Source organism: Arthrobotrys flagrans, assembly GCF_004000055.1.
Source record: "Arthrobotrys flagrans strain CBS H-5679 chromosome Unknown unitig_15, whole genome shotgun sequence".
Taxonomy (NCBI): Eukaryota; Fungi; Ascomycota; class Orbiliomycetes; order Orbiliales; family Orbiliaceae; genus Arthrobotrys; species Arthrobotrys flagrans.
In genome coordinates, this window is record NW_027137545.1 from 3678551 (window position 1) to 3695306 (window position 16756).

The 16756-nt window shown below is 49.6% G+C and overlaps 8 protein-coding genes across 10 annotated transcripts; 5 read left to right on the top strand and 3 right to left on the bottom strand.

Annotated features, from left to right (window-relative positions):
- Positions 1–1362: 1362 nt before the first annotated feature.
- On the top strand, positions 1363–4283 carry DFL_000959 (uncharacterized protein; the record flags this gene model as incomplete). Its single annotated transcript, XM_067639500.1, has 4 exons — positions 1363–1704; positions 1775–2298; positions 2364–2432; positions 2495–4283. The coding sequence occupies 4 exons, from the start codon at positions 1363–1365 to the stop codon at positions 4281–4283; spliced, it is 2724 nt and encodes a 907-aa protein (XP_067495517.1).
- A 574-nt stretch (positions 4284–4857) lies between these two features.
- Positions 4858–6106, top strand: DFL_000960 (uncharacterized protein; the record flags this gene model as incomplete). Its single annotated transcript, XM_067639512.1, has 2 exons — positions 4858–5156; positions 5236–6106. The coding sequence occupies 2 exons, from the start codon at positions 4858–4860 to the stop codon at positions 6104–6106; spliced, it is 1170 nt and encodes a 389-aa protein (XP_067495518.1).
- Positions 6107–6973: 867 nt separating this feature from the next.
- DFL_000961 (uncharacterized protein) lies at positions 6974–8385 on the top strand (the record flags this gene model as incomplete). Its single annotated transcript, XM_067639523.1, has 3 exons — positions 6974–7897; positions 7949–8275; positions 8329–8385. 3 exons carry the CDS (start codon positions 6974–6976, stop codon positions 8383–8385), a joined length of 1308 nt encoding a protein of 435 aa, XP_067495519.1.
- Positions 8386–8528: 143 nt separating this feature from the next.
- Positions 8529–10133, bottom strand: DFL_000962 (uncharacterized protein; the record flags this gene model as incomplete). 3 transcript variants are annotated; one of them, XM_067639534.1, is made up of 1 exon in its annotated part: positions 8529–10133. In XM_067639534.1, one exon carries the CDS (start codon positions 10131–10133, stop codon positions 8529–8531), a length of 1605 nt encoding a protein of 534 aa, XP_067495520.1. The 3 variants fall into 3 exon arrangements, with proteins under 3 accessions (XP_067495520.1, XP_067495522.1, XP_067495521.1); XM_067639536.1 differs by having other exon boundaries at positions 8529–9644; XM_067639535.1 differs by having other exon boundaries at positions 8529–9083.
- Positions 10134–10520: 387 nt separating this feature from the next.
- DFL_000963 (mitochondrial 37S ribosomal protein uS15m) lies at positions 10521–11564 on the bottom strand (the record flags this gene model as incomplete). Its single annotated transcript, XM_067639547.1, has 1 exon — positions 10521–11564. The coding sequence occupies one exon, from the start codon at positions 11562–11564 to the stop codon at positions 10521–10523; it is 1044 nt and encodes a 347-aa protein (XP_067495523.1).
- Positions 11565–12095: 531 nt separating this feature from the next.
- DFL_000964 (uncharacterized protein) lies at positions 12096–13782 on the top strand (the record flags this gene model as incomplete). The annotated part of the gene is made up of 2 exons (XM_067639559.1): positions 12096–12381; positions 12443–13782. The coding sequence occupies 2 exons, from the start codon at positions 12096–12098 to the stop codon at positions 13780–13782; spliced, it is 1626 nt and encodes a 541-aa protein (XP_067495524.1).
- Positions 13783–14384: 602 nt separating this feature from the next.
- DFL_000965 (uncharacterized protein) lies at positions 14385–15119 on the top strand (the record flags this gene model as incomplete). Its single annotated transcript, XM_067639571.1, has 1 exon — positions 14385–15119. The coding sequence occupies one exon, from the start codon at positions 14385–14387 to the stop codon at positions 15117–15119; it is 735 nt and encodes a 244-aa protein (XP_067495525.1).
- A 228-nt stretch (positions 15120–15347) lies between these two features.
- Positions 15348–16319, bottom strand: DFL_000966 (uncharacterized protein; the record flags this gene model as incomplete). Its single annotated transcript, XM_067639582.1, has 2 exons — positions 15348–16136; positions 16188–16319. 2 exons carry the CDS (start codon positions 16317–16319, stop codon positions 15348–15350), a joined length of 921 nt encoding a protein of 306 aa, XP_067495526.1.
- Between the last annotated feature and the right edge of the window lie 437 nt (positions 16320–16756).

Sequence of the window (16756 nt, forward strand, 5' to 3'; positions counted from 1 at the left end):
GAATATAGGGTATTGGATAGGTGTCGAAGAAGAAGAAGGCGAGGGCAACGAGCGTGATGATGGTTGGTGAAGAAGCAGACGTGGTTCAGAGCTCTGGTTGCTATTGCTTTTTGGTGTTGTTTTTGTTGTTGTTGCTCGTGAATAAGGTGCGAGTTTGGTGTGGTTTTCGCGTTAGTGGCGGTGCAGGCGCATGAACAAGATAAACGTGGCGTGTGGATGTGGCGTGACAGATTAACAGCATTGCATCGCATCGTCAGATCCACACTCCGCGGCCGTATCATACCATACCGTACATACATGCTTACATGCTCTGTATTATTTAGTCCACATGCAAAGCAAAGCTTCAGGTGAAAAGTCGGGCACGGACGCCAGCCATTGGTTCGGCTATTAGTTCAAGGGCGTTTCCACTTTCATTTTGCGACTGAGAAAGACCTGCGATCCTGGGCAGCCCCTTAGTTGCCCAGCCTGATGCCACAACTGGACACCTGCCACTGTTTGATCTTGTCTGGAGTCTACTCACTGATGGAGAACCAGTATCAACTAGTCGTTACTGCTCTTTTCTGCTGATTGCGACGAAGTCTTTCTCTCACAAACCTTTCCCTTCCTCCCCTCCCCTTAACTAGCCCCAGGCCATTCTTCTTCCTCGAGAATATGCTATTAAGCCCGTAGGTATTACTATCACTTGCTCAAGTACTTGCATGCATGCATGCATAAGTACTCTGTACTTCTTTTCTTTTTTATATACACGCTCGTACAATCAATTCTCACTCATTTCCCTTCTTTCCTTCGTTCCTTCCTTCTGTTTTCAGATCTGGGAAGTCTTGATAAACTAGCACCCAAGTCCTTGAGTGCTTACTCACTAATATACTTCCCACTGTACCCTTATATATCAATTACCACACCCTTCTCTCCTCTCGTACCCCTGTTCCCACTCTTTTCATCTCTCTCTTTGCTTCTAGACCCTCTCGTTGAACGGTAGTTGATACGTTTCCAGTCCGCCACTTCATAGCATCTAACATCTTACCGTATTAGGACGGATTAGTGCACCAAGCCGCATATTGTAACTGCCACTGACAAAACCACCTACCTGAGGGCCCAAGCACCTTGACAAGCCGATCCAGCTTCACGCACACTTTTAAAGAATCTCCCATTTCCTAAGCATCGCCGATTTTTCCGGAAAAGGATATGTGAATCCTGACAATAGACCCGGATTCCATTCTCAGACTATCAGAATACCTGGGTAGTGTCTGCGACTCTACTCGAATCTCGTCCATCGCCCAAAGCCGCCTTCGATCTATAATATCCCAAGCGCCCGTGCGTCAGTCCCTCCAGGGCAGTCCCTGGTAACGTAGAAGCTTCGATATGACACGGAATCTAGATCTCGGGGGCCCCAATAGTGGCCCTCTGGCAGACGAATCCCAACGCTCATCGCATTCCTCTGATAGTATGGTTACGGTACGACTATCAAATTCCGAGTCCATCCCTCAAAAAAGAATGTCACTCAAGTTGGTCACTGATGACCAGTCCACCGGCCCAAGAGCTCTCACCGATCCCGTCATCGGAATCTCACAACCATCCCCTACGTCTCCCATTGGGGCTTTTCGAAGAGATAGCATGAGCTCCGAACCCGAAGAAAGCACTGTCGACTGGGCGGAGCTGGAGCGCTCGGAAGAAAAAGAACTAAGAGACGATACAGCTGATGAGGTTAGCTCTGGGGTTTTTGACACTCGTTTCGGCGGCTGGATATCTTTCTAACATCTCATTTCTCACATAGAGTACAACTTTCTTGTTAGCACGTCTCGAAAAAGAGAACTCACGTCTCGTAAATGACCCAAAAGCAGCTCGGGCGGTGCCCGGACAGCCTAGACCACCCTCCTTGCACCATCTTAAAAAACTGATGGACAATCCCGACCCCGCCACTCTCAGATATTCGATGCTTCCTTCGCCGCCGCCGTTGACCGACCTCGACTTCTACGCGGCATTGGTGAACGACTATCACCGAACGGCTATGAAACTACCTTTTCTTCTTAGCAAAAAGATCAGAAGTGGCATCCCGCCTCCGTTGCGCGGCGTGGTGTGGATATCCGTGTCAGGAGCCCGTGATTCAAACCTGGAATCGACATATGACCGCCTCCAAGGGGAGTCTTCTCCGTACGAGCACCTCATCGGCAAGGACCTTGACCGGACGTTCCCAGGAGTCGATATTTTTTCGACGGCTGGGGGCGAAGGGCAGCGAATGCTAGGTAGGGTTCTACGAGCTTTTAGCGTTTATGATACCCAGATCGGATACTGCCAAGGGTAAGGTCGAATCCTAGGACTTGAAGACAGATCTTATCAATTAACGTTACCGTTGTGATTGTCAGGCTCGGCTTTTTGGTTGGTCCCCTTTTGATGCATATGGGCGAAAGGGAAGCATTTTGCGTCCTTGTTAGGTAAGAAGCCTCAGCGCCGTGATCGACAGGCACAAAGCACACCGTACTCATATTCGTGTTAGGCTTATGGAAAACTACGAGCTCCGCTCCTGTTTCCTACCCAATATGTATGGACTGCAGTTACGGTTGTATCAGCTCTCCAACTTGATTGCGATCCATCTTCCAGAACTTGCCAAACACCTTGACGAACTCGGCATCCAGGCGGAATATGCCACGCAATGGTTCCTATCTTTTTTCGCCGTCACCTGTCCTTTACCGATGCTCCTCAGAATATACGACGTTATCTTCCTAGAAGGGGCCCCCGAAACCATCATGCGTGTTGCAATTTCTCTCCTACGCCGAAACGAGGCCCGTCTACTCGCCAGCCACGAATTCGAAGAAGTCATGCAGCTATTGTTGGCCCGGGGCTTATGGGATACTTACAAATGCTCCGCCGACGACCTTGTAAACGACTTCAGCAGCCTAACCGGAATGGTTACGAGGGAAGGTCTGATGGAATTGGAAGAGAAATTTAAAAGGGAGCACCCGGAAGAGGCCCACGTTCCATTCCAGTCCACAAAACCGCAAGAAAATAGTGTACAAGCCGTAGCGGCTAGGTTTCTGGGGAGATTCTGGACAATCCAATCCCCACGGGAAAGCACACCTCCCATGAATCTTAGTGCATTGCCTGTTCCGACGGCATCCCGACGCAATAGCACAATAATGCGAAGGACCGGATCGAAGCAAAGCATCGCGACAATGAATTCCCTGGACTGCGCGGTCTCCGAGATAGGGAGCGTACATCAGGAGGCGAATTCGTCAGCAGATGACCCCCGAAACTCCAATAAATCGGCTTCATCCTCCTCGGCCCGTAAAAACAAGGAAAACGACTTGCACAACCAGATCGAGGACCTCCTGGTTGCCATGAGCGCGTTACAGCGGGAGCACGCCGCAAAGATCGATGAACTACAAGCGCTGCGACAGGAGAGAGCAGAGGAGCGCCGGCTATCGAAACGACTGGTGGCCTTGGTTGCGCAAGAGCCAGCCCAACCGAATGTCTCTAGTTCCGAGATAGCAGAACTGTGTAGTCAGCTTTCCCAGAACTTCGACGAACTCGAAGACCCTGCTCAACCGCGTCGATCGTATAAGGAACTCGTCGAGGAGCTAGAAAGGGCAAGAGAAAGATTAGGACAAGAGGTATCGCGGACGAAGGATCTTCAGTCCCAGTTGGTCGATAAAGACGGGGAAGTCACCCGGTTAAAAAGTCAGGTAACCGAGTCTAGGTCTCGGTGGCAGGATTCTCAGAAGGAGAAGCACAGGCTTGAGAAAACAATTAGCGATCTCAAAGCCCGTAAAGATCTTCCGAAACATGTCACGGCCGACTTTGATCATCATGATGCCAGCCCAACGACAGAAACGGAGAAACAGCCTAACGGGCTCCGAGCATTCAAGTTAAACCGGACCGATAGCAGTACCAGCACCCGGCCAAGGCAGGCGCCCACATCCGCCCCGCCGACGTATAACAAACGCTCAAGCAGTCTCGGTATTCAACCACTGCTCCAGAGCACCGACAACCAAGCCCCTGCGTCGGCCGATGCTCTGTTGCTAGAATTGGTCCAGGCGAAAACGGCGGAAGCGACAGCTCGTCAAGAAGCCGAAGAGGCCAAAGCGAAGCTCGAGGCGATGCGAAAGATGCTCACCAACAGCACACCCCCTTCAAAAGCCTCGATAGAACGGGCCAACACGGTATTCATGCCTGGCCAGACCACAACGATATCTTCGATGGGACCTCCATCTTCAGCCAATAGCTCCAATACAGGCGCATTCGGAAGATGGGCGCCATGGGGTCGCAAGTCGTCGGGTACGGATTGATTATTCACACCTGTGTGAAATTTGTAGATTCATGTTTGATCAAGCCTAGAGATCAGGAAGATACGTTCGATTTTGATTCTTGTGGATACTTCTTGAGCGCAGCATTAATTCCCATAGCGTTTTCTTTTCTTTTCTTCCTTTTTTTTCCTTTTAGAAGCAAGCCTTTTTTTTTTTTTTGTTGGCGGGGGACTACTAACTACTCGGTAAGCAGCTGTCTTGATTTTTCAGATGTATTTATATTTCATTGTTGACACAGGATCGGTGGAGCATCCGGTGTCCTATTTCAATCAAGCTCTCAAAACCCTGAAATTACTTATTAAATAAGTACTTAGTATGTAGTTATAGGCCATGCAAGAGGAAGTCGTGGATATCAGGTGATGTGGATGACTAAGCCGAACAGGAGCTTCCGTCGCGCCACAATAAAAGCTACCCTGACCATCTTTGCTAAGATCTTCCCCAGTCTCGTCGGCCGCGACATCACACGCATCCGCTAAAGTACTTACCCAGGTGAAGTACCTACATCGATCCCGATCTTAGCCCACGACAGGCAGCGCGGGAAGCAGTTCTCGAAAAGATGAACCCAGCAGCACCGCATCGGGCCGCGGTCCCACCCGCTCAAGCCGGCGCGCTCGCACAGGGGACAAATGTTCCTAACAGTAACCTGGCCGCGCAACAGCAGCAACAGCTCTTGATGCAAAAGGCCCAAGAGAACCAAAACCAACTACAACTGGAGAAGTCTCGCGTCTCCCTGCTTCTCGAAATCAATACCGAGCTCTTGAAGGAGTCGTTAAACTTACAGGCGACAAAGGCTGCTGCGGGTGCAGCGACAGAGACAACGGAAGACGTGAAGGCCCTTGAGAAAAGCTACAACGAGTAAGGCATATCCGATATAGCCAAAGTACGGCTATTCAGTCCAAGTAACTTAACGGATACTTACTTCCCTATCTCTCAGATGTCTACAGCGGCTCAAAGTCAACCTTGCGTATCTCGCCGCCATGGCAGATAGGAGAACATCAACATTACCAGCTGCTCCGGCCCTTCTCGTACCGCCGACAAACATACCATCGTTGATCGAACCGTACAAGAAGCTCCAGTCTCTGTTCCCAGGAATCAATAATACCATGGCAGCCGCGCCGAACCCTCAAGCCGGGCATGCTAGAGGCAACAGTCAGGCGGCAATGGCAAACCCAGCGGTAAAGACGATACCAAACCAACAACCCCAGCTACCTCAGTCGTCACCACCCCCGCAACAGCAACCACACCAGCTTAACGCCAATCAGCATCCCTTGTCCCAGGCGCAAACACATCCACAGCAGCAGTCCATCCAACCGGGTGCTATGCCGCAGAACCAAAATCCGGCCGTAGCATCTTCCATGATGCAGAATGTTATGCAAAATCAGATGCACGGTGCTATGCAGAATATGGGCCACATGCCTCAGATGAATCAGATGAGCCCTCACCAACAGCAGCAATTACAACAGATACAGCAGATACAGCACCAGCAGGCCCTAAATCGTCAGCAGCAACAACAGAATCCCCAGCTCGCGATGCACCAGCAACAGGGCGGGCAGATGAATATGAACCCGATGAACTTCAACCCCGGATTTTATCTTCAACAGGCTCAAATGCAAGCACAGATGATGCGACCCCAACAAAATCCTCGGATGATGGGTGTCACAAATGCTACCGGCATGGGCTCTACGGGGATAATGGCGCCGACGATGGCACCGACGATGGCCGGGATGGACCCGATGTTTGGGACTGGGGAAATGAGTTGGAATTTTGGCATGCCGGGGAATTGGAGCATGGGCGGGACCGGTTAGCCATGTATATTTTGGAGATGGAGGGGATGAGGGGGCACAAGCATGATATCGGTAAGCTATGGCATGGAATTTTTTATTGGCAAAGTAAGTTGGCATTCGCTCTTTATATATTTTTCCTTTTTTTGTTGTCCGGGCAGGTACGGTTGCATTTTGTGCTTAGCATAGATACCCTGTTCAATATAGTATGCATATCTGAGTCCACATCCGCCAATATATTATGTGTGTTCATAAGATCACAAACGCTTTGAGGGTTGGCTATCGAGTGAAGGGCTCTTGGGTTGCCTTCGGGAGAGGTGGGTGTAAGGTACTCTTGCTGTCCAATTCTCAGGAATGCATTACCGAATACGAAGCGAGGAAATTGTGTACCTAGCTCGATATGAGCCTCAGATAAGGCTGTCATGATAGGATCGCAGCAGATATGCATTTAAGCTTGCTGATACATGACATCTCTGGTTTTATTCTTATCCTTCCTTTTTCTTATTTTTAAGTATTCGGTACCTATCATTGTACGATCGGAAAAGGCCCGGGTCTTCGTGGCACAGAAACCTTCTGTCCTACTTTCTTGTTTGTCTGCGGTTTTTTTTTTTTTTTTACCCGAGCTCGAAACGACATCGCGCTTCACACTTACTGCCTACTTATTCTACACATGTAGCGACCCAAGGCATCCGGCGTCAGCACCGGCAAAACTTTTTCATTCATCTCAACAACAAAAAAGGTAGTCGCCTAGTACGAAGGCGATGCTATTTTTACAATAGCTATTGTTTTCTCTCACATCAACTAAGCTTCCGGCGTGCGAACATCGAGCCCATCGTTTATCCGGCACTTCAACCTCATATTTAGGATACACATCCTGCAATAACCGCAGATATGGTTCGCAATATTGTCGTCCTAGGCGGGTCATCGCATCCCGAGCTCGTCGAGCAGATGTGCATCAAACTGGGCATTCCTCCTGGCAGAATCACCCTGTCCAAGTTTTCTGTTGGAGAAACCCGGGTCGAGATCCAAGACTCCGTCAGAGGAAAGGATGTCTACGTTATACAATCCGGCTGCGGAAAAGTCAACGATAACTTCATCGAACTCCTCATCACCATCTCGGCTTGTAAAACAGCGTCTGCGAAGAGGGTCACCGCTGTGATGCCTTTGTTTCCATACAGCCGTCAACCCGATATCCCATACAACAAAGTTGGTGCCCCATTAGCCAAAGCCGGAATTCAAAAGGACAGCTACACCTTCGAGAGCCGTCCCGGAACTCCCGCACCCCAACTGGATGGTGCGGGCTCTGGTGGCCCTCCAGCAGGCCAATTGGAGCATAAGCTGAGCCGCATTTCGTTGGATAAGGAAAGAGGCTCCGCCACTGCACCCGGCTCGCCCAGCTTGACCTCCAGACCATCTTTCCTCCGCCGTCAGCACACTGGCAGCGAGATAGTCGGGTCCACCAAGCGGGATTCGCAGAAGGTCATTTACGCCAACGGGACCGGTGTCGACTGGGACCAACACAGACAGCCAGGCTATAAACAATGGGTTGCGCAGGCCGGAACGCTGATAGCGGATTTGTTGACCTGTGCCGGTGCAGACCATATCATTACCATGGATCTCCACGACCCTCAGTATCAAGGTTTCTTCGACATTCCCGTGGATAATTTATACGGGCGACCTTTGTTGCAGAGATACATACAAACGAAGATTCCGGACTATCAATCGGCGGTCATCGTCAGTCCCGATGCTGGTGGGGCGAAACGTGCAACAGCTATTGCTGATGCACTTGGAATGGATTTCGCTTTGATCCACAAGGTATTCCTCTTTTCGACCGCTCATAAAACCTTGTAGCTGACGACTTCATAGGAAAGAAGACCTACCAAAATCACAGACCGCCAAAATGCAACAATGATGCTGGTCGGCGACATATCTGGGCGGGTTGCAATTCTGGTTGATGACTTGGCAGATACCAGCAACACCATCACGAGGGCTGCAAAGCTTCTTAAGGAAAGAGGAGGAGCTACTAAGGTCTACGCTCTGCTAACACATGGCATATTCTCCGGCGATGCCATCGCTCGTATCAATGCCAGTGCGATAGATCAAGTAGTCGTCACTAATTCAGTCCCCCAGAACGAAAACGTTCGGGCGTGCTCCAAACTGAAGGTACTCGATGTATCAAGTGTTTTTTCCGAGGTATGTGCGTCCAAGCGGGCAGCCCTCAAGACCGGAAGCTAACATTTACACAGGCAATTCGCCGAGTCCACCATGGCGAGAGTATCAGCGTCCTATTTAAATATGATTAGAAACGCGAACCCAATTGGGACTCCGGGGACGGTCACAAGGAGTTTAGGCTAGATTAGTGTATTATTTTCGGCACTAGGAAATCATATTCTATTTACAGTATCAATCAGAGCATGTACATGAGGATGAATGATCTAGGACTTGATTAGGGTGCAGTGCCTGGGTTCTTGATGGCCTCGAGGCCACCCATATACGGTCGAAGAACTTCCGGAACCCGAACTTCCCGCTTGGCGTCATCCCAGTTGTTCTCTAGAATCGCTGTAATGATTCTTGGAACGGCGAGAGCTGTCCCGTTCAAACTCCAAAGAAACCCTAGCTTGCCATCAGGGTACTTGCACCTGGCGTTCAGCCTTCTAGCTTGATAATCCGTACACTCGCTGACGCTGGTGACCTCGCCCCAACCCCCATATTTTTCTCCCTTCCGGCTGGGCATAAACGCCTCGATATCATATTTCCTGTATGCGGGAGCTCCAAGGTCGTCCGAAGGCATGGAGATGACACGAGCTGGTATGCCCAGGCCTGTGATGATATCCCTTTGAAGGTTTAATATCTCGTTGAACGTTCGGTCGGATAACTCCGGGTCGGGTAACGTCCACGCAAACAGCTCAACCTTTGTGAATTCATGAACGCGGTATAATCCCTTGGTGGCCAAACCGTGTGACCCCGCTTCCGCTCGATAACATCGCGATACTCCTACCATCTTTTTCGGAAACGTTGTTTTCGGGAACGCAGTGTTCGCGAACATGCCGGCCAATGGGATTTCCGCCGTACCGGCCAGACAAAGCTCGGGTCGAGAGGAGTCTTGCGAGCTTTCGGAGGCGGGCCCATGGGAAATATGGTATATTTGTTGTTCATTATTATTATCTCGTGGTTTAAACCCGCATGCGCCCGCGATGTGGGTGTATACTATTGACGGCGGGCTCACAAGGTCCCACCCTCTGTTCCTCGCACGAGCCAAAGAATACTGGATTAACGCTTGCTCCAGCAATACAGCATCTCCGTGAAGGAAATACCAACCCCAACCGGATGTCTTGCTCGACGAAGAGAAATCAAGTATCCCGAGTTCGGTACCTATGTCAGCATGAGAAACCCCTGGGTCCCCCTCATACAGCAACTCCGGGACCTTTTCTTCCGGAATTCCCGGAAGGCTTTGCGAACCCAGTGCCGGAAGTTTGTCCCCATTTATGTATTCGACCACTTTCGATTTTCCAGGGCCCGGAGTATCTGGGTGTGTCAGATTTGGCAATTGCGCAGCGAGCATGTTCATTTCATCCTCAAGCTGCCGTTCCACAGCCTCTTGAGCAGATATTTGTCGTTTCAGCTCCTTAGCTTGCGCCTGAAGGCTTTCCCACTCCTCGGGCTTCTCATTCCTTCGAGGTGCCACTGTTTTTATCTCTGCGCCCAGCGTATTCTGCTTCCCTCGCGTAATGTTGAGGGAACCGCGCAGTTCGAAGAGACTGTCGGAAAGCTTTGTAATACGCGAAGGATACGTCGCCTCTAGCGGCAGGTTCCTGTTTAAACAATTCTGAGAGTAGAGATCTGGATTCTCACGAATCGGTTTGGTCGCAACAATCGGCTTTGGCGCAAATGAAGGCGACGTCGGGTTGCCGGGAGAACTGAATGTGCGGATGGTTTGGGGAAGCCATGGCGCGTAGCCCTCATACCTTTCCGTAATCGGAACCCGGCAACTTTGAGGTTTGCGAAGTATTAACCGGTGCCATTGCCCGCGATGCGGTAATCTTAGAACCATCCGGGAGGTTTGCAATCGGGATGCTCTCTGCAGTGGACGGTTGGCGAATTTTGTGTGTTATATTGAAAACTACTGCGTTGGCAGAAAGTAACCGTTGCTAGCAGGGACCCTAATTTAGGCCATGCACCCGGCATTCACACAGGAGGATCACCATACCTGGTATCGGGGTGGCGGGAATCTGCAGCAAAGATTGTGTTAATACGGGGTATTGCATATATTATATCGTTACATTGCATGCTGCCGTTGAACGTACTTGCGTGGTCAAGTAGGTATTCAAATTATATACACGAACCGGGTGACCAGCGACACTACACCGGTTCCTATCAAAATCTTGTATTTACACACTAGATTCGCTACTGTTGTGTTTGGAAAATTCCGAAGCTATACTCAAATAAAGACTTCCTTCATAATGGCAGCATCATCAAGGCCGAGACTTTCCATCACATACTGATACCGCTGACCCCCCCGTTCCTTGCGTTTAAGATACTTTAGTAGTTTCTGCCGCTTGTGTACCATCACACGCAAATTCCGCTTGTTCATTTTGTCATGTGTGTTTGTTTCAAGCTGTTTGGCTAGGGTTCTGATCTTCATTGTCAACAATGCGGCCTGGACCTCGCTGCTACCGGTATCACGACCGACGCGTGGAGTTTTGATAGGATCGGTTTCGGGGTTTGACGCAATAGACGGGTGTTTCGGTTGAGGAAATTTCTCGTCCGTGATGTGGCGGCCAAACGTTTCGACACACCAGGTTTTGTTTGCTCTCGTCTTGTCTTTGGAAGAGCCATTGCCGAGAGAGAGAATGCGATTCATAGCAGCTGTGGCCTTTAGATGCATCTCTTTCCCTTGGAGGACGGACTTTTCCGTCACAGCGTGTAGGGGTGGATCTTCCAAGGCTTTGGATCTCGCAAGAGACATCTTAACTTCGTCCGGTTGAAGATAATGGTTCAAACGGCCGAGGCGTTCCTCGACTATAGCCTTCTCGAAGGCTTCTTGTCTTTCATGTGCATCGGTAGCTGGAACGAGATGGTCTATCGGCGGTAGCATATCGGGTTTCGAGTCCATAGCCTCAAGGAAAGGTGTCGTATGTCCTACAACAGGATCCGACGCTGCATCTTGTCGAAGCTGCCGTAACTCCTCCTTCCTTGCTCTAACTTTCTCCCGCTTTTCCGCTGCTTTGGCTACCGCCCATGGATTGCTGGGAGGCTTTCTCTTGCGACCGACATTGAGAGGCGAGGATGTGTGTAAAGATGCAATCCGAAATGGTTGTTTGCTAAGATTTTGCGAACGGCGCAGGGAGAGCAGAGACCCGGCAAGTCGTTCAGTTGGCAAGCGGGCTGCAGCTCCGACGGACGTCGATATTTGCAAAGCAGCCAATGACGAGGATAGATTGCAAGCGAGTGGCTGCAGCGAGGAGACTACTCGCGATGGCATATTTGTTAGGGGGCGTTTGCGGAGCCACCTTTCATAGAGTGTTATATCGATCGCATATATGAAGTTCAGTGTGGTTTTCTGGAAGGAAATATTTTAGACACCGCCACAGATAGCCCACCACACCAGCCACAGAGGCTATCCCACTTTGGGCTTTTTTCTTGTCTTTTCTTTTTCCTCTCGCTTCTAATTTTTTTTCTCTTCTTTCCCTTCCCCAGCATCGACAACCACAAAACCCTTCCCACGAAAGAGGTTTCACCGTGGACCACAACCAAAAATCAGCCGACACCAGCAATCATTAGTTCTAGAGGGCTCCTTTTAACGAAGAAAGCGCTTGATTTCTGCCATCGAATTCAAAAATCAGGACACGGCACATTCAATTGAATTGACACTCTACCTCTCACCTTTCGTCTTTCGAATAATAATTTTATTTTTGTCACCACGAACCCATTCTTTGATATATTCGAATTGTCGCCCTTGCCGCACGGCTAGGCTTCTTGCTACCTACGACAACTTTCGTTTGCTGTCGCAAAGATGTCGTTCCTCATCTTGACGGAAACATCGGCTGGTTACGCTCTTTTCAAGGCTAAGGACAAGAAACTTTTAAAGCGCGATGATCTTGCCAAAGAGATTGGCACTTCGGAGGGCATTTGCGGGCAGCTCAAGCTCAAGCAGTTCGCAAAGTTTGACAGTGCCGCTACCGCTCTCGAAGAAGTCACCGCATTGATCGAAGGGAAAGTTTCTCCAATGTTGGCCGGAATGCTTGATTCCCTCAAGGATGAAAAGAAGGCGTCCTTGGTTGTTGCTGATGTAAAGCTCGGTATGGTGTATTGTTCTACCGGTCTGAGTACCAGAGCTGTCTGCTGACTCGTTATTCTCAGGAAATGCCATCAACAAAATACCCGGCCTTTCTCTCAATATCGTCTCGGATTCCACCACCCAGGACCTTTACCGATCCATTCGGGAGCATCTTACCTCTTTGATCCCAGGCCTTCTGCCGTCTGACTTGAATACCATGTCACTTGGTCTTTCCCATTCCCTCTCGCGTCATAAACTCAAGTTCTCTCCCGACAAGGTGGATACAATGATTGTCCAAGCGATCGCACTGCTTGATGACCTAGACAAGCAGCTCAACACGTACGCCATGCGTTTGAAGGAATGGTATGGATGGCACTTCCCAGAGATGGCGAAGATTATCAACGACAACATGGCGTATGCCAGGGTTATCAAGATAATGGGAATCAGGTCTAACGCATCGACCTCGGATCTTTCTACCGTTCTCCCCGAGGAAATCGAGAACGCTTTGAAGGCTGCAGCTGAAATCTCCATGGGCACTGAGATCACAAAGGAGGATTTGGATAACATTAACAGCCTTGCCGAGGAAGTTATCGGCTTTAGCGAGTATCGAACAGAGCTAGCTACCTACTTGTCGAATCGCATGCAAGCCATTGCACCGAATCTTACAGCATTGGTGGGAGAGTTAGTAGGAGCGAGGCTGATAGCTCATGCTGGATCATTGATGAATCTCGCCAAGTCACCGGCCTCGACAATCCAGATTCTTGGCGCAGAGAAGGCACTGTTCAGGGCTCTCAAGACAAAGCACGATACACCCAAGTACGGTTTAATCTACCAAGCATCGTTGATCGGCCAGTCGACCGGGAAAAATAAGGGTAAGATCGCCCGCATGCTTGCTACGAAGACATCGCTGGGTATCAGATATGATGCGCTTTCGGAAGACAAGGAAGAATCTTCTGCATTGGGTGTCTACATGCGACAAAAAGTTGAAAATCGTGTTCGATATCTTGAAGGGAAGCCAATTCTACCCAAGTTGGCATCCAGTGGCGTCCAGCCCGGGAAGTGGTCAATTCAAGAAGCTAAAAAGTATAATCCTGATGCGGACGAGGTTATGGAAGATGCACCTGCGGCTGCGGATCTAGCCAAGGCTGCTGTCGCCGATTTGGAATCCGGGGAAGCAATGGAAGGCGTTTCTTTTGGCGACGGGGACAACGACAAGAAAGAGAAGAAGAAGAAGAGCAAGGATGAGAGGAAGAAAGAGAAGAAGGAGAAGAAGAGGAAATTAGAAACCGCCGATGGCGAGCCCGTTGGCCAGGAAGAAGAAGCGGCAGCCGCCAAGGAAGAGAAGAAGGAGAAGAAAGAGAAGAAGAAAGACAAGAAAGACAAACACGAAAGGAAGAAGAGAAAGCCTTCGGAGGAAGCATAACCTTGTTCGCCCCGGCCTTTCTTGCGCATGCGCGATTGCTGCTCGTCCCCTCTGCAGTATCTATTGTACCATGACGGTTTCGTTGAGGTGTTCTTTTCTCTTTAGGCGCTATTTTTGTTTCTATCTTTTCGAGTATCTTTTGTGAGGGACCCGTGTTTTTAAGGGGACGGATGAACATCTTGTATTATAGGCACTCCTCCTGCTTCGACGCATTCAACTAGAATTCTGTATGATAATTCCTTCGCAGCCAACTTGGCATATACCGTTTCAGATCGAGGTCCATATTTATCCCATACTCACTTTTGCAGCGGTTATTCCGCTAGCACCCGTATTGAAGCTAGCGCTGGAGCTGTTTTTTAAGCTAAGATTTTGTTGCGTCTACTTGTAATGATGGAGTTGGGCAGTTGACGTGGTTGTGTTGTTGAATTCCTCTGGGCTTTCTGCAGGCATCGCGGTCTGGCATTCAACTTCACCCACAGTAAGTTTTCCGAAACGGATCCGCCCCATCGCGGCCACGCAAAAGATTTTAAATTCTTTTACTAATTTTATAACTAGAAACACGGCATACAGGAAACTGATTCCTTGGAAAAATCATAACCACAATGTCGAAACCCAAAGGCGTCTACGACAATGCCGCGACTGGTGACACAGCCTTTCGCCGCACCTGGGATCGCGAAGAATATGCCCAAAAGGCCGCAGAGCGCCAAGCCCGGGAAGCCAAAGAGCGCAAGGAACGATATGAAGCCAAGCTCGCGGGGAAGAAGTACATACCCAAATCCGAGGTGGACGCCAATGTCGAGGAGACAAAATTCGATGATTCGAAAATGGTTGAGGCCAGGAGAGACCGTATTCGGTTGGATGAAAATCTCAACAAGGTTCAGATTGTCCCCTTGGGGGCTACCGGTGGCAGACGAGGGAAGGGGGCGGGATACTACTGTGAAGCTTGCGATCTAAACTTTACAAACAGTTTGGAGTACGTCGAACATCTGAACAGCAAGCAGCATCTGAACGCAACCGGTCAGACGGATGTTGTAGAGCGGGCAACGCTGGAGATGGTGAGGGAAAGGTTAGCCTGGTTGAAACAAAGGAAGCAAGAGCAAGATAAAGCGGAGGAATTCGATCTCGCGAAACGGCTTGCGGAGCGTAAGAAGATCGAGGAACAGGAACGACTGGAGAAGAAGGAACGCAAGAAGATCAAGAAGGAGGAAATGAGGCAGAGGAAGGCGCAGATGACCACCGAAACTTCTGAACAATCCGGTGAGCTTGATGATGATGATGCTGCAGTGATGGCACGAATGATGGGATTTGGTGGATTTTCGAGTACAAAAACTCGATAGTGAATTGAAGTTCTAGATTAAATTGTACTCCCACGGTGCAATACCTAAAAAGCCCATGATGATACTAAATTACAACGATATTCACAAACGCCTTTCGGGACGAAAAGAGGGTATGATGGATCGCACCAAACGCCGCTGAACTTGATGAACTCCAGAAATGAAACCCAGCATCCAAAACGGTGAGCACTGGTACAGTGGCCTCAGACGCCAATCATAAAGCTAGAAATATTACATGAGTCCTACCCGGGTTTTCATAACCCCACCGCCTTCGAAATTACGCATAGCTTTAGATTTCGCTCGAGGTCGCTGGAGTCGCCGGAAAGCTTCCTCGATATGACGAGGTTCCACAGGAGTCCTACCCTCGCCAGGTCCGTCGAATAGAAATCGGTCTCTTTTCCTCTTTTTGTCGTTCTCTTTATTCGAGGTTTGAAGCTTATCTTCGGCATCCTTTATCCGTAATGCCTCCTCGGTGAGTACCTGGACTATTTCGAAGGTTAAAAAGCCAAGAATGTCAACAATGTCATCGTTAGGTTTTGCGTCAGTAACTAGGCCGAACCCAGCCCACTCTCTGAAGCGCTTCGATTTTCTGAAAGTAAAGCTGGCCTGTCTGCACTCCGAAAAATGAACATATTCATCCTTCGTCATGCTTTTCGTCCGTTCGTCGGCGCTTTTCAACCTAGCAAGAGTGGCAACGTTGGCCTCGGCCTCCTCTTCATCATCTTCATCATCTACTTCAGGAGGTTGCTCGCTGAAGTAGGATGCGACTTCCCATGGCAAGGAAATCTTAGCTCGCTTTTGTCGCATTTTCAGTGCATCACCGGCAGCAGAGTCCTCCACAAGATCGGCGGTATCCACGTCCCTATCCTGATCCTTCGCGGTCTTCCGGACTTCTTTCCAAGAGAGATAGGTTCGCAGTCTAGATACCTTGGCTTTGTCGTGGCGGATGAGAAAGATAAGATCGTCAGTCGATATAGAACGAGAACCACGCCTCGCAGCTTGGGCAGTAGCTTGGATTAACTACTGGGGGTGTTAGAAAAGCGTAGGGATACGATGCGGTACGGGACTAACCATTTCTATAACTTGTCCACGAACGATGTCTTCGATGATACCGGTAGTTTCAGGCGATGGCTCTCCGGTTTCGCCACTGACGAACATCATCTGCTGGATTTCCAGCTTGTACTTAAAACGGTCGTTCGCCATGATGGCCGTACGTAGATGAGTTCGGAAGAGAGGTGGATGTCGAGGACGGGGGTGCTCTGCGTAGGACGATCCGAAATCTAATCAGATTGGATGTATTCTTGGCAAACCACGCGTTTTCAGTTTTGTTTGTTTACCCAACGCAAGAAACGGGGCAATCGGTAGATACCCAGTATCTAATTGCTTGGTCAAAATATCAATTACAATGGATGCCATCGATCATATCAGACCGAGCCAGCTCACATAAATCAAGACACTATTTGGAGATCAGCACGTGGATTCACGGTTCGTCAATTATCTAGGAGGACTGACTACCTAGAGTCCGGGCGCGCACTGTGTTGCTCCTTTGCCTTCTTCTTCATAACAACCAACCACAAAAACAATCCAACCACAAAACATCACCTTCAACACCAACCTCACCTCACTTCACCTCGCCTTGC